We start from the raw sequence: 15,267 nt of genomic DNA on the forward strand, positions 1-15,267 counted from the left end.
GGGGAGCACAGAAAAGCCCTGGGAAGTGTGACAAAAGTACTCACAGTGCTTCAGTCACAGCTGAACCAAGAGCACCTGCAAGTGCCCTTCCCTTTAAGTGCATTTTCCAACATTCAGGAGTACCTCAGGGGAAGCTGCGTGACATGACTGAGAAGCTGAGCCTCCTAACAGTTCATTAACTGGTGTCTGAGGAACCTAAGTGCAATTTCTTTGTGCTAATCTTTTATGTGTATCTCAATGAAGCTTCCCTGACAACCATCATCCCTCCCTGGCAGAAACATCTTGGCTTTTCTCAGCACCACTGCTCCACATGCATAAGCCTTGGAACAAGGGTTTGATCTGACTTTGTGTGCTGCTTTCTGGCTGTGTATGGCTCTGCCCACGTCACCCACTGAGATAATGATGTAGGACAACTAGCATGCACAGAGCAAGGATTTAATGGTGCTCTATTGTTCGCTGAGCTGTGATTGCCAGGGAGAGGCCAAGCCACCAGGGACTGCCTCATCCAGTCATTGTTGCGTGCTGAGAGCCTGCAGATTTTTGCTGGGACTGTGAATGAGACCTGGCAAACTGTAGAGAAATTCCCTTTGATTTGACTGATGAAACATTAAAGTCATCCTCTTCCAAGAGGGAAGAGGATAGAAAATCTACAGCTTAACCTGCTACCTATTAGTCAGTTTCTAACCTGACAACGTGAGTCTGCTGTATCCTAACTCTAATTCAGTGTAAAGCTTGGTACTGATACAATGGCTCCATCCACCAAGATTTCAACTATGTTCCACTAATTTAAAAAATAGCCACAAAATGAGAGATTGAATCCAGGACTTCCTGACTTTCAGCATCATTAAAGGGTTTTCTAGATGATGTCACCTTATTGTTTTTATAAAGAGAGTTAAATGCCTTTGTCCCCAGCAAAATAAAGACAAAATCAGGTCTTACCATTATCATCACCCGAGTCAGACTGGAAGGAGCTGAGGGACTGTACTTCAGAGTTGCTGCCTTTATTACTTCCTGCAAAACAGGTCACTTCTTCAGCGTCATCAACCCCTTTACCTTCATTGATAGCAAAAACAAAGCAAAACAGTACTCTATGGGTATACATATTTGTCCACTTGTACCACAGAGCCAACAGATAGCCATCTCTTGTTGTCAGAATAAAAACATTTCCTCCGGAGAGAGGAAACAAGCCATTGGCCATGAAGGCAGCTAATGACTTTTGAAGTGTCTGAAACCCAAACAGGCTCTTGAGCAGCTGACACCATCACTATCAAGGAATAAACACTTGTAGTCAGTATTGCCTCTTAGACCCTGCAAAGTCTCAGTGGTGAGGAAATAAATGACTTTAAAAATGCAGTATAAACATTCCATACAAGAGATCACAGATACATTTATCTTTACTGTTCATTTCCTAATTTGAGAGTCTCATTAGAGGCTCATATGAAGCCCAGTGAAGTTAATGGGCATCTTTCCATCAGCAGCCCCAGGATCCATCATTGATGCGGAGTGGATTTATGCATTTCATCATGAACACTCAGTCTTGTCAATTTCTGTACAGTTTAAGCATGTAACTGCAGCCTGGGGTATATGTTCTCATGTGCTTAAATACACACATTCAAACATATATTCTGCGAGCGATAATAAGGAAAACATGATCCACAGCAAGAATTGAGATGCCTCAGTTAATTATGAATGAACAAGCTCAGGTGCTGCAAACAGTCAATTCCACCTAAGTACAGCTCTCCACCTGCTATCTGTAGATATTTCTACCCAGCATGGGGCACCTGCATATAGTAACAGCTGATTTAGTCCTGCTGAGAAGCAGGGTACACAGTAGATGGAGTAAGAGCTGCAGTAATGAAGCTGCACTGCTTCCCACTCTGTGACAGCTGAGGCCCATCCCCATGGTGTGACCTCATACTGTGCAGAAATTCAGGCAGATACCAGCATCTGTGGCAAGAACACCCAAGAAATCAGAGAACAGAGCACACATGGTGGCTTACATGCTGATATTTTTAATCAGCAAGACTGTATTTAATGGTTAAAGGTCAACCGCAATGCAATAGTGAAATACAGCCTAAAGGAATAATAATTAATTCCTGTTTTTCACTAGAAGACCTTGGCCAATGTGCCACCTTAGCTGAAAACATGCATGTCAGATGTGAGGCACTGTGGACTGTTCATCTCTCTGTTGCTCTGTTCTTATTCCCTAAAACAACAGTGCTTAAAAAAAATCCTGGATTGTGTACTTTTGTTGACAGATTTGATCAAAGTTGTGTTGCAGTGGGGTTGAACACTCATTAGAAAATGTTATTTAAAAGAGAAAACACGACTAAGAAAAGAAAGAAACCCTGTGCTCTGCTAAAGCAAACATCTCCATCTGTATGAAGCATTCTAACTAGTGAGGCACAGGGCCTTAATTCTGGCTCAGCAAACTAGTGTCTTGCTATAGGAGAATATGTGAGGCTTGCTGTATCTCCAGCAGCTCGTTCAGGAATGAAAATGGGCACTGTAATAAGCTGCTGTGAAACCATCAGAGCAGAAACAGCACGGCTGTGAGGATGAGAAAGTTTGTGATCACTCTGATACTGAATGCAGATGAGAATGCAACAAACTGAAAGGGTGATCCTCTCAGTGGCACTTGATTTCCTGCTTCATTTCATTGACACCAGAATTAGAGAATATATCCATGAATGTCTGTGAAAACAGAACTTCTTCCTGTAGAAAGTCTTTAAATTCGATATAAATATTTGATATATTTGAAATAAAATTTGATATAAATAAATCAGCCTCAGTTGTTTTCCCCAGTTGCATTGTATCATTGAAGAACTAGAGCTCAGAGTGCTTATTTGTGCTTTTTGAACAAGTAAGTGTGTTCAGTCATACTTAGTGCATGGAAAGTGATGCTTTGTGTCCCTTGCGGTAATGATACTAATTCAAAGCTAAACCAAAACAAAATGTTAAATGCATTAGCACTGAAGTTAGAGCATTTAGTATAGATGTGCCTGCAGCAGCCTGTGAGGAACCTATGCCTATGATAAGAAGAGAGGCAGCAGCATGCAGCACTTACTTTCCGTTCCAGCATCCCACGTGCTCTTCCTGATCGAGTCACAGTCGGAGCGGCAGGGAGACACCGCGGGCAAGTTGGGAGCCACGCTGCACACCACCACACCCCGCCTGGCTGTCAGGATCCGAGGGGACTCAGGATGAAATGTTGTCATCTCCTGGTGCTCCACGCCAAGCCCATCCACTATCTTGTCCAGGTTATTCCGCGAGTCACTCTGGAAGCATGGGGTGTAGGCCATCGGCCTTACAGGGACCTGTGGAGGCCCAACCTCCTGGTAGATGTTCCTGCTGTCTCCGCTGTTCCTGATGTTCTTGAACTGGATGCCATTACTCTTGTTCAGCAGGGCGGCAGTGGCTGGATCCTGTACAAGTGTGATGTTATTGCGGGAATAGTTCTTCCGGAATACTTTCTTGCGAAAAATTATAAAAAGGACGATCAGCACAAATATGACAAACAGAACCACGGCTATTCCTATCAGCTCCTCCTTGCCCACATACGAATGCCCTGCTTGTATATTGGGAACCACCACGGGGCGAAGGCCGCAGTATTGCCCCACGTAGCCAGGGGTGCAGTTGCAGAGAAATGAACCAAATACGTTGACACAGGAACCACCATTTTCACATTCTTCTCTTTCACACTCATTGATATCTTCTTCACACCTTAAAAGAAGAAAAGGAGAACGTGCAGTTTGGAGAATGCCAAGCAAACAGCCCAGCTTCTAAGTGATAACTTTTCAAAGTTGGACAACTACAGTGAGCACCTTGCTGGTGCTTGGCCAATTATTATATTATTATCATATTAATTAATGGCATTTAATTTTTTTTTCTGCAAGTATTCCATGGATTTTTAAAATAATAAAATGAAAATGTCACAAAGGAAATAAAAGTTTAAAGACTCTCATAAGTAAAGGCTCCTTGATCCTAAGGTGGCTCACAGAACATAACTGAAGATCTAATCACTTGTATATCATTTTTGGACAAAAACAAGGGATTCAATGCAATTATCAAGGGGATTCATGGAAAAAACAGAGATCATATCTTAGTGAGATCTGTATTTCATTTGGAAGTCACATCTGAAACAATAACTTAAGAGCTGGATTCAGAAAGCTTTATGGATTTCTCATCGTTCATTAGCTTGGACTTGATTCAAGAACTACGTGTTGGGTTGTTTTTTTTGTTGGTTTTTTTTTTTTTTTTTTTTTGCAAGGAAATAATAGAATCATCTACATTGGATAAGACCTTCAAGACCAAAATGCCCAACTGCCAACCTGACCTACAGGGTCCATCACTGTATCATGTCCCTTAGTTGGATACAAAACACCCAGTCAAAAAAATAAACTCTGTCACTGAATTAAAATGCTTTGATTGCCCACGTAGAAAAGTTTACTTACGTTACTCCAGTCAGGCCATTTTTGCAGTTGCAGATGAAAGCATTGCCAATGGGATCACATGAGCCTCCATTCCGGCACGGATTTGGGAAGCAGGCTGTGATCTCTGATTCACAATTTCTTCCAGTAAACTGAGAGAGACAATTGCACTGGTAGCCTGGGAAGTGAAGGACACAAAGAAATACATCAGAAGCCACCCTCTGTTATCTAGAAGTAGGGGCATCTACTTGGGTAATTTACTACAAAAAATTTACTATCCTGTAGGGGAAAAGGGATGCTTATATTCATTCTTATACATCTGTGTGGTCCACACTAACTCCATTGAAGCATTTGCTTATCTGGAACATTTGGGTGACTGGACCTCATGTAATACAACCAGGGGCCAGTGGAATCTCTGCAGCTCCAACTATTCCAGTCACTGTGATTCAGATAAGAAAAAATGTCCTCTGTGAACAACCTTGGCTACAGTAAATATTCCAAATCAGGGATGCATCTCCCTCTTCTTTTGAAAAAACCGTATCTTGCAATAGTGTCAGCCCACACCTCATCTGGGTCTTCATCAAAGACCAAATATATCAGCTGAGATCTTAATAATAAAACACCTGACAATTATATTTAACTCTTTCATAAGGCACATCATCCAAGTATGAACCATGGGCTTTATAACGCCAGCTGAATGAGAGACTGCCACCCCTAATCAGAGCTCATTAGATGCAGTTTCTGCTATTAGGAGATTGATTAATTACTAGCTGCAGTAAATCAGGCATCACACTGCTTAAGTACCTCTACTGTAGGGGACCAAAGTCCTTCCATGCTCCTTGCCAGCAAAGGAACAATGTGAGTCAGAAACATTTCCTGAATCCATCAGTTCACTTCCCCAAGTAGCAAATGACAATCTGTTTCATTCTGCTCTCCTTGTGATTTGCCATTAATAAATCCTTTATTTAAGGTCATAAAGAAATCCAGTGAGACAGTGCATGTCTTCAAATTGTGTTAGAAATAAGTGCTGAAATCTGAGTCATTTTTCACTTGAAAACAACAAGGAACAACCACTTACAAAATCAAAATTTCCCAGTAGATGTGTAGGCAAGATTCAAGCTCCACTTATGGGGCTCACATATCAATGTACTAAATATGGCATCTAAATCAACTGGAACAAGGAATCTTCCTGCCATTAATACAGTAGAAATACTTATATCTAGACTTATATATGTATATATACATATATATGCATTTTAAAAGACGCTGCGCTACTAATTGAGGCAGGAAGTTTTGAGCACAGTTATGAGAATTTCACTAAAACAATACAGTGGTGGCATGAGGCAAAAGTGATGCTGTATTAGGACTGCCATGTCTTTTATGTTCCATCTGGTTCAACTGGCCTTACCCTAATTGAATTTCCTTCATGAGGACTGGCTCTAGCAAAGAAACTTGGAAACAGACTTACTGGCTCATTCAGTCAAGATTCCAAAGCCATCTAACTGAAGATAAATACAATAGATAATCAAATACTATGCTGTTTTGTTGTGCTAGTACAAAAAGGGGAATAAAAGCACTGCTATTTTAATCTTAAAGAATTAAGAAAAGGAATGATTGCACTGCAAGAGTTCCTAGAAAGCTTACTTGGTCAGCACCAGCAAGACAGGATTATTTTTGCTGTCTTACACATTCTCACTCAGACAATATGAATGGCTTTTTAGACCCATAGAGAGCTGGGACTGAAAACAGCGACTGCACCAGGCATCACATTTTGATGCCATTCCTACAAAAGATTTATTGTTACTTGGTAAAACACCTGATCTAGGAATCCTTGAGGTAGAAATCACTGCATGAATAAGTGAGGCTGTTTCATTGCTCCATTTTATGACTGAACAGTGACATCTATGGTTGAAAAATTTACAGTAATGTTTTTGTATACTTTTATGTTCTCATTCAGTTTAAGTGAAATGAAATTTTTCAAGTATAAAACCTTTTATTCGCAAACTTATTTGTTGCTTTATATAATAGCAGAATAGATCTGTTTTTCTAACAATTTGATAACTGGCATTTGAAAGCTATATAGCTTTAAAATGATTTTAAAAACAAGCTTTCTGCATCTATGTTACTAATTGGAATCACTGGAACACCAAAGTCTTCAAATAATTTTCACCTCTTCCATTTGTTTCAGCTACACTGAGTTAAGCTCTGGATCCTTGTTGTATAACACCTTCTGTTACACTTATTCACTATAGACAGCCTGAGAAATACTGATTTGGCTGGAAAAAAAATCCTTTTTCTACTAAGTATAAAAGGAGGATGGGTTTATTCGTCATTGACAAGTATTTATAATCAAGATGCACAATGTTCAATTAGCATCTTATATAAAGAGGAGCTAAAAGTGAATACTTCAAGTGGGTCCAAGGTCTGCTGTGTGATGGATGAACAAAACAAAAATGAGAAGTTACTTAAGAAAGCCAACATTTTTGAATGAATTTGACTTAATGATGGTGATGGAGTCACTGACCCTGCTTGAGTTTAAGGATCATTTATACAATGCGTTGAGGGACCTGATTTAGAGGGAACTATTGGTGATGGGTGGACGGTTGGACTGGATGATCTTGTAGGTCTTTGCCAACTTTGGTGATTCTGTGATTATAGAACACAGATATTGGGCAGCTAAAATATTCAGTATAGGTTCTAAGTCTGGGGATCAAAGTTAATAATAAAAACAGCAACAAAGTTACGAATAACAAAAGGCAATAAAACAAGTCAGTGTTAAATCACAGCATGTACCCCTGACTTATCTTCCCATTAGAAGCACTGCCATACACCTTCTTATTCTAAGCCAGTGGCAAAAGACATGGAACATTCCTGTGACACACAATCAGAGCTGCAAAACATTCATCTGGGAGAACTCCAGCACAGCAAAGCATATGTCAGAATTCATAGAGCAGAGCCGACACGATGGCTCAGCTCACAGCATCTATCGAGCAGGCCAGCAGACTTGCCAGACCTTTCCTTCCTTTCCAAACCCCTCAGCAGAGGCTCTAATGTCACCTGGTGCTGCACATTGTGGCCACATGGCTGTAGACAGAGAGCATTCCTAAAGAAAACCTTTTTGTTGGGGATGCATCCTAGGTCTAACAGAGAATTTTTAATACTTTTTTAATTTAATACCCATCTAACGTATCATGCATTTCTTCCCATCTGTTTAATGCAAGAGTAATATGCAAAATCCCCATGCCCAAGGACAGTACATCTGAAGTACAGGGGGCCAAGTTCCCCTGCCCTTTAAGTAGGAAAATTCCTCAGGCTTTTAGGATCAGATTATCTGCACTCCTGATGTGTGCCTACCAGGTCAACACCACCCAGAACCTGGTTCTCTAAGGCCTCACCACTCACACAGACAGAGCCCTTTAATGCCTGTACACAATCTTGGGAGATCTGACTGTTGTATTAGATTTCTCTCATGCTCCTTCACTCACTTCTACTGTGCAACTATGCCATATTCTCTGACTCCAGAGTGTCCTCATGTTTTTTGGACTTGATTTGACTTGACTTTGGCTTGTCCTTTTGACTTCTTGGTTTGTTTCTGCTCAGTCATATAAAGTGACAAGAAGAAAAGGGCTTCTTCAGCCCATACCTTACCAAAGAGCAACATGCTGAAACTAAGGACACTGCACAGGCCTCCTGTCTATACCTATGTTTGCTTGGCACTTAATAGCAGTGACAGTGGCAAAAGACAGGCACTGTGCCATCAGCAGATGGGATGCTGTTATGCAGCAAACATCCCTGTTGGTAGAATTCCCAGCCTGAGCATCTGAATGCCTGTCTATCCTCAGGTTTACTTGGTTTTATTGAAGAGGATCCTCCTAACTGCTGCCAATTCTTTTTTTGAACATGTGTATGCTCCTGTTTCTATCCATCACATGCAAGAGGAGCTGGCTTCTATTTGCTATGTGCTAGGCTTTTGCATTTGATCTCCCCATGTAGTTTCTTTCCCTGCTGTGCCACTAGCCCTGACAAACTTGATGTCAAGGAACAGGCCTGCCCTTGGCCCTGCTCACACATCACCTCATGTTGAGTTAAGTGATGAGAAAGGTGCAGGTGGAAACCATCTATCACAGCACTTCTGTTTTGGCGTGTTTAGAGACATACCTGGCCAGCTTTAAGAGCTGTGTGTTCTTCAGCCATATGTATTCCTGCCACTTCAGATTTAACATATCTGTCTTCAAAGGGATGATCACTGCCTTATGCTGTAAGTTGGTAGGAAACTGGTGCTTTCTATAACAGGGTTGGTGTGTATTTGCTGTGAAACTGTGAATCCTAATCCAAATCTCTAAAAAGCATAGTGATAAGTAAGATTAAAAAACAAAAACAAAAAATCCTAAAAAGCCTTTAAATATGAACTGATGCACATTTGGCTTGCTTGCATTACAGCATGCTGGTTTGTGTGTGTTTGTTTGAAAAACAATGACATTGAGAGTACACTTTAAGACCTGGTCAGTTCACAGCTACAGCAGTAATACACCCATTTTTTACCTGTCACTCTTGCAAACTACCCAGACCTCAGAAACACCTATGTGGTAATGTAGCCAACATGCTTTAAAGCGTGTATTAAAATCGCCTTCTAATTGCCACTCTGCTTTTCTTTCCTCTCCCAATGGATTTAACTTATAAAAAAATAGAAGAAAGAAAAATGAGAGGGGAAAGCAGTGACTCTCTGTTCTTACTCCCTGCCCTCAGTCCTTGACATGCTAGATACTTATGCTGAAATGCTTCATATCCAAAGAAAACTACCCACCTATATAATCCATTTACTTCAATCAAAGCCAGATGTATACAGGACTGATCACATTAAAAGGAAGTAACTACACTTCTAATTGCAGGATTTACAAGCATGAGGGTTCTCTCCATGGCTGAAAACGCTGGCAAAAGACACAGATTTGATTACAGTAAAGCCTTCTATTGCTGTGATTGCTCATGTTGTTATTTGAGCAGATAAACATACACTTACTATTGGCAGAACTGGTAACATCACTCTGTTATTAAGGTCGTGTGACATTTCCCATTTTAAGAACTCACATTCAGCTGCTTATAGCTTACCCACACTTTAAACACTTGGTTGAGTTTTCTTCGGAAATGTTAGCCCAGAGAGACAAGTCATTAAAGAACATGAGGTTGTTTGTCAGGCTTCAAAATACTAACAGCTTTCTTTAAAAATAACTTTATTGACCCACACTTGAGGATAAGGACTGAAAATCTGGAAGAATGTGGTCTGTATTTCAGGACTGTGGTTTCCAATGTCTCCAAGAAAATTATCCTTAAGTTGAAGTCTCCTCCTGCTCACAGTCTCCTGAGCTGTCAGGAGCAATCCTGGTGAGTGCTCTTCCCCCTTTCCCAGGCTCTTTTAATCATGCATGAGATGTCCCCATAGGGTCCCTGGGCACACTGTGCCCTGCTTCAGCTTTATAACCACTGACAGCATCGGACATCTACTGCTGACATGGGATTTGATTCGGACCTGTGGAAACGCATGAGTGCAGCTCATGTCATGGTCACTTTCTGCTGGTCCAGGAACCAAATTATGGAAGCAAAGAAACTCTTACATGCTCTCACTGCCTGGCTGTTGTTGTCAGGGCCCTGTGGGTCCATCTGCTCCAACCCCTAACTCCAACAGGGACACCCACAGCACGGTGCTCAGGGCCACGCTCATCTGACTTCTGAATAACTCCAATAAGGAGATTCTGCAGCATCTCAGTGATGTTTCAGAACATCTGAACTATCTGTGCATTCTCCTGCAGGCTGAGATTGCAGTTTTGCCCTCCTGTTACAATACGTTCACGCTCCTAGTGCATACAAAGCACCACTTTAACAATTCCCCGTACAGGGCCATAATGTTACCCTATTTCCATAGCTGCACAGTAAAAAGCACTCAGAGGCAGCTTTTTATTAATGGTGAACAGTAGGCATTTCCACTGAAAGGAAGATCTCACAACAGGAATGCTATTACCGAGATTGTATTTTAGATGATCAATTCATGTAAATTGTGTGTAAATTAGAAACTGGCCCTTTGATTTCTGGCATGCAGCCGGCAACTTTAATGCTATAATGTCGGGTAACCTTTGTTTGACTGTTTTCTTTTAAAGTTAGCTACAAATCTGAGCTCTCTTTTTCTCTCTCTTAATTTCCTTGTAAAGCACAGTAGGGTTTTTTTAAGAGAAAGGATGTTAACCATATATGAAATCTGCTCTGTAAAATTCAAATTAAAGGGCTGAATTATTAAAAGAAATCCTGCTATAATTCCAAACACTCACTGTTTAGGAAAAGAACCATCATTCTCCAGAAACTTTAACAGGAGGAAAATATCACATCAGAGGAAGGAATCGTAGGAAGAGGGGAAATTATTTCAAACTAAAAGAGGAGAGATTTAAATTGGAGATAATAAAAGGTTTTTTTTATTATAAGGTTGTTGAGGCACTGGCACAGGTTGTCCAGAGAGTTGGTGGATGCCTCATCCCTGAAGACACTCAATCAAGGTCAGGCTAAATGGGCTCTGAGCACCTGATGGAGCTGTAGGTGGCCTTGCTTATTGCAGGGGGGTTGGACCACATGATCCTTAAGGATCCCTTCAAACTCAAACCGTTCTATGTCCCATGTTTCTGTGAAACTATTAGTAAAGAGATCTTGATCCTTTCAAATGCCCGGGTATGGGGGATGAGATCTCTGCTGGCCATTTAAAATTCCTATTTCCCCCCAAAAGCCTGGTATTTCCTTTCTTAAGATAAATAAAATACATCTTCTAACATATATGCCATCAAACACATCTGGCGATTCTTAAATGCACCCTGCAATTTGTGGCTCCACAACCAGCATTTGCAGTGCTGTTGGGCTCTATGGAATTTAATTACAGGATCTTTTTGTGCATGTAGGACACCATCAACAGAATTGTTTTGCTTGGTGGAAACAAAGCCGCCCACGACTTCTCCGGAGGGGCTGGGCTACAGAACTGCCAGCATACAGACAGGGCCCATTGCGCTAGAATTATGGCTTTATAACAACCTTGTATTTACATACACTGCTGAGGCAGTAAAAACAGCAAACAGATTTTGGAGCGGCAGGCAGCTGAAACATCCCTGCAGGGCACATGCCCCTCACCGAGGCAGGAAGGCAAGGCAAGTTAAATCAGCTCCACGACTGCGATCCAGCAGCAAATTATGTTGACATGATAACCGTGCCTGCCCATTCCAGTAATAAAATGGGTCCATTTTCAAGAGTCCAGCCAATGTTCAGGTGGTTTCCCCATCCTACTGCTCTCCCCAGTATGAACTAGTATGCAGAGGGTGCTGGGAAAAATTCAGTTGCTGTGAAACTGTGAACCAGTTCCTTAGAAAGGTTTTAATTTATTCATCATGAGATGGTTGAGCAATATTGTAAAGAGGATCAAACAAATTCAACACAAGGAGCTGTTCTCATGCTTCCTAGGATGATGGCTTGAGGAATGGTTATCCTCATTTATTAAGCATGGAATCAATCAAGGCCACGCTACGTCCATATACATGGAACAGATGTATTTCCTAGCAATTTACGTAATCTTTTACATAACACTGCCACTGGAGAAGAGGTAGCTGAATCAAAGCCAAGCATCCAGAAGAGAAGCAAGCCGAGATCTCAGCATCTGAAAATTCATACTGCTGGGCCGTACTCTATAAAGACAAAAAATGCCTCACAGTTGGTTTTGCTCAGATCTCACAAGATTTTGGCTCTGAAAACTAAATTAAATTGTTCTGAAACTTAAGAATTTACTAAAGTGTAAGAAAATAAACACAGTTCTCTGAAGTGTACCTTCATAAAAATAAATATCCCAGTTAAAAGCACTGTGCAGGTTAGGCACCTAAAATCTCAGTTTAGGTGAAGGGTTGGAAGGATCTCCAAAGACCCTGGTGCCAGCATGTGGCAGCATGGGGAGGACTGGGAATACATCCTGAAACTTCCTCCAGAACCACTGGATTCAAAGACATCACAAGTAACAGCCAAACCCTCAACTAAGAGGTAGAGAGAATGTAGAAAACCCACTAAGATGTTCTTATGGTTGGGGTATGTTGTGCACTAGATAAGTTTACTACTAGTTCTACTACATTAGATTAGTTTACTAGTTTACTGCATTAGATTACTCGGCAGTAAATCACTAAAACCAGATTACACATGCCACCATATAACCACTGGATTAGAAACTCTAGCACTGCATAAATCAATGCCCTACAAACTTTGGTATTAGACCTTGAAGCACCCAGGCTCCCAAGGAAGCTGTAAGTCCACTTTGAGGGAGTTTATAACGGTTCAGATTCACTCTTGTACATGCAGAAGTGAAATCAAATTACTCACTCACAAAAGAACTGAGGTGTTTGTAAACAGTAATTATTCGTGACAGCTTCAGAAACAGATGAGGGCAACAGTACCATCGCATCAGTGATGGATGTTCAAAATCACCATCTCTGTGTATAACCTTTGCCGCTGCAAATGGGTCCCGTAAAACCCAGCTAAGAATTACAGTAATTGTAATTCTATTGGTTTCTACAGAAATAGGATTATCCTAACAGTCAATAAATCAATTTCCTTTTGGAACATTAATGCAATGAGAGGAGGCATGGTTTCACCATTATTTATAGAGCAAACAGCTTTTACACAATTTGCAATACCTATCTGAGCTTTATAGAGTTCATGAGATTTTTTCAAGCAGGCTGCTGGATAAAACCATGTCCAACAATAAATTGCAGAGGAAAACGAGGGGGAAAACCCATAAAGCAATGCAAAACATTTACCACCAGATGGCACGCTGATACAGGTGCCGCCGTTCTGGCAGGGATGCCGTTCGCACGCGTCGGGGTAGAGAACACAGCCGAGTTTCAGCTCTGTCAAGCCAACCACTTCTGCAAAGCTGCTGCGCTTGTTCTGCAGGGGCAGCTCGTTGTTGTTTAGGACGACTGAATCCAGGCAGCCCTGGAAGCCACTCAAGACCTGTGTGGTTCTCTTGTCGGTCATGCTGCGGACGTTGTCCACTTGGACCTGCGCTCCAAAATAGACGGAGCTGTCCGTGCTGAGGGACTGGAAATAGAGGGGGGCTTTGCGGCGCTCCACGTAGCTGTCGTCCAGGGACAAGCTCGTGAAGTTGCGATTCAGCTCCAGGAAAACTGAGTGCCAGCTGCCATCATTCACAGCCCTGCCAGAAATTCCCAGGATCCCCGGGCCAGTCCCGCAGTCCAACTGGAACCACAGTTTGCCATCGACAATCTGTGGGAGGAAAACAGAAATCAAAGTGCTTCAGATTTCTCATAATAAGCTCTCACAGAGAATGAAAACACAGGGGACTTCCAGACTCTATACAGCGCTAAAGATGGTCTTCTACATGGTGCAGAAACAACAAAATGCTGCGCTTTTATCACATAAAATAAACACAAGGTAGTGTCATTACTTATAATGTACCCAAAGACAGTTACTGTAGGCAAACTAAACCTATGGAGAAAAATAAATATGGATGTGTAACACACATCTCAGCATGGTGTGCACTTGGCCCTAACTTCAGTTCCTGTAAGGGTAACAACAGAATCACAGAATCACAGAATTATCAAGGTTGGAAAAGACCTAGAAGATCATCCAGTCCAACCATCACCAATACTTCCCAGTTAAATCATATCCCCCAAAACAGGATACATACAGAGGAAGGGAAAACCAGGAGGAACACTGAGGTTAAGCCAAGGGATGGTACAGCACCATTTAGGTGTGGCAAGGCTAATGAAAGCATCTGCATTACTCCAAGGAGCAGTAAGGGTTAAGCACATCTGAAATGCTTGTGTATGAACATACACGGTGTCAAGAAGAAACGAGACAAACTGGAAGCTTTGCTCCTCTCCCTGAGTTATATCGTAGATATTAACGATGTTGAATGCGATGAGTCCCACGACTAGAGTGCTGGGATAGATGAGTTATTCTAAAGGTAATGAAGGGCAATCTCTGGTTCAGCTGCCCTCATTGCTACTGGGAGACTTCAAGTTCACAGATATAAACTGGGAATATTATGTTGCTGTGAAAAGCTAGTCTAAAGAATGTTGAAAATCACAGAATGGCTTGGGTTGAAAGGAACCTTAAAGACCATCAAACTCCAAGCCTTCTGCTGTAGGTCGGATGCCACCCACCAGATCACAATGCCCAATGCCCCATCCAACCCTGCCTTGAGCACCTCCAGGGATGGGGCATCCATAACTTCTCTGGGCAGCCTGTGCCAGTGTCTCACCACCCTTTGAGTAAAGAACTTCTTCCTAACTTCTTATCTTAAGTACTGAGTGGGTTAATGAGCAAAAGTGTCCTCCTAGATCTGTTGTTTGAGAAAAGAGAAGGCTTGTAGATGCCCCATTCCTGCAAGCATTCAAGATGCATTTGGATAACAGCCTCAGTAACATGCTTTAACTTTTTGTTTGCCCTGAAGCGTCAGGCAGTTTAGAATTCATGGTCTTTGTAGGTCCTTTCTAACTAAACTATTCTATTTCTAGTTATAATTCCAAGATGCTGGTTGGCTAGGAGTCATGTATTTTCCACGGAGACCATAATGTCTGCACTGCATATACTTCACACGAGATGACTTTATTTATTTATTTATTTATTTATTTATTTATTTATTTATTTTCTTCTCCTCATATTTATGCTGAGTTTGTGGCTTTAGAGTGATTGCTACGATTTGTTCTGATTGAGATACCGGAACAGGTTGCCCAAAGAAGCTGTAGGTGATCATCACTGGAAGCATTCCAGGTCATGTTGGGCAGGGCTTTGAGCAATCTCTTTT

General features: G+C 41.6%; 1 protein-coding gene across 17 annotated transcripts in view; it reads right to left on the reverse strand.

The window, feature by feature from the left end:
• FAT3 (FAT atypical cadherin 3) overlaps positions 1–15,267 on the reverse strand; it is a 428,155-nt gene that overhangs the window by 10,223 nt on the left and 402,665 nt on the right. For 13 of the 17 annotated variants that reach the window (XM_032442223.2, XM_015852350.3, XM_085509086.1 and 10 more), the window contains 4 exons: positions 13,253–13,721; positions 4,455–4,608; positions 3,068–3,723; positions 940–1,053 (listed from right to left, as the gene is read on the reverse strand). In XM_032442223.2, the coding sequence (XP_032298114.2) occupies positions 940–1,053; positions 3,068–3,723; positions 4,455–4,608; positions 13,253–13,721 (1,393 nt within the window). The remainder of the gene's footprint in view (positions 1–939; positions 1,054–3,067; positions 3,724–4,454; positions 4,609–13,252; positions 13,722–15,267) is intronic. The other 4 variants (XM_085509140.1, XM_085509134.1, XM_085509105.1 and 1 more) reach the window with 1 other exon arrangement.

The sequence above is a fragment of the Coturnix japonica genome, chromosome 1 (assembly GCF_054131305.1).
Source record: "Coturnix japonica strain WE chromosome 1, WE-NBRP24, whole genome shotgun sequence".
In the NCBI taxonomy this organism is placed as follows: domain Eukaryota; kingdom Metazoa; phylum Chordata; class Aves; order Galliformes; family Phasianidae; genus Coturnix; species Coturnix japonica.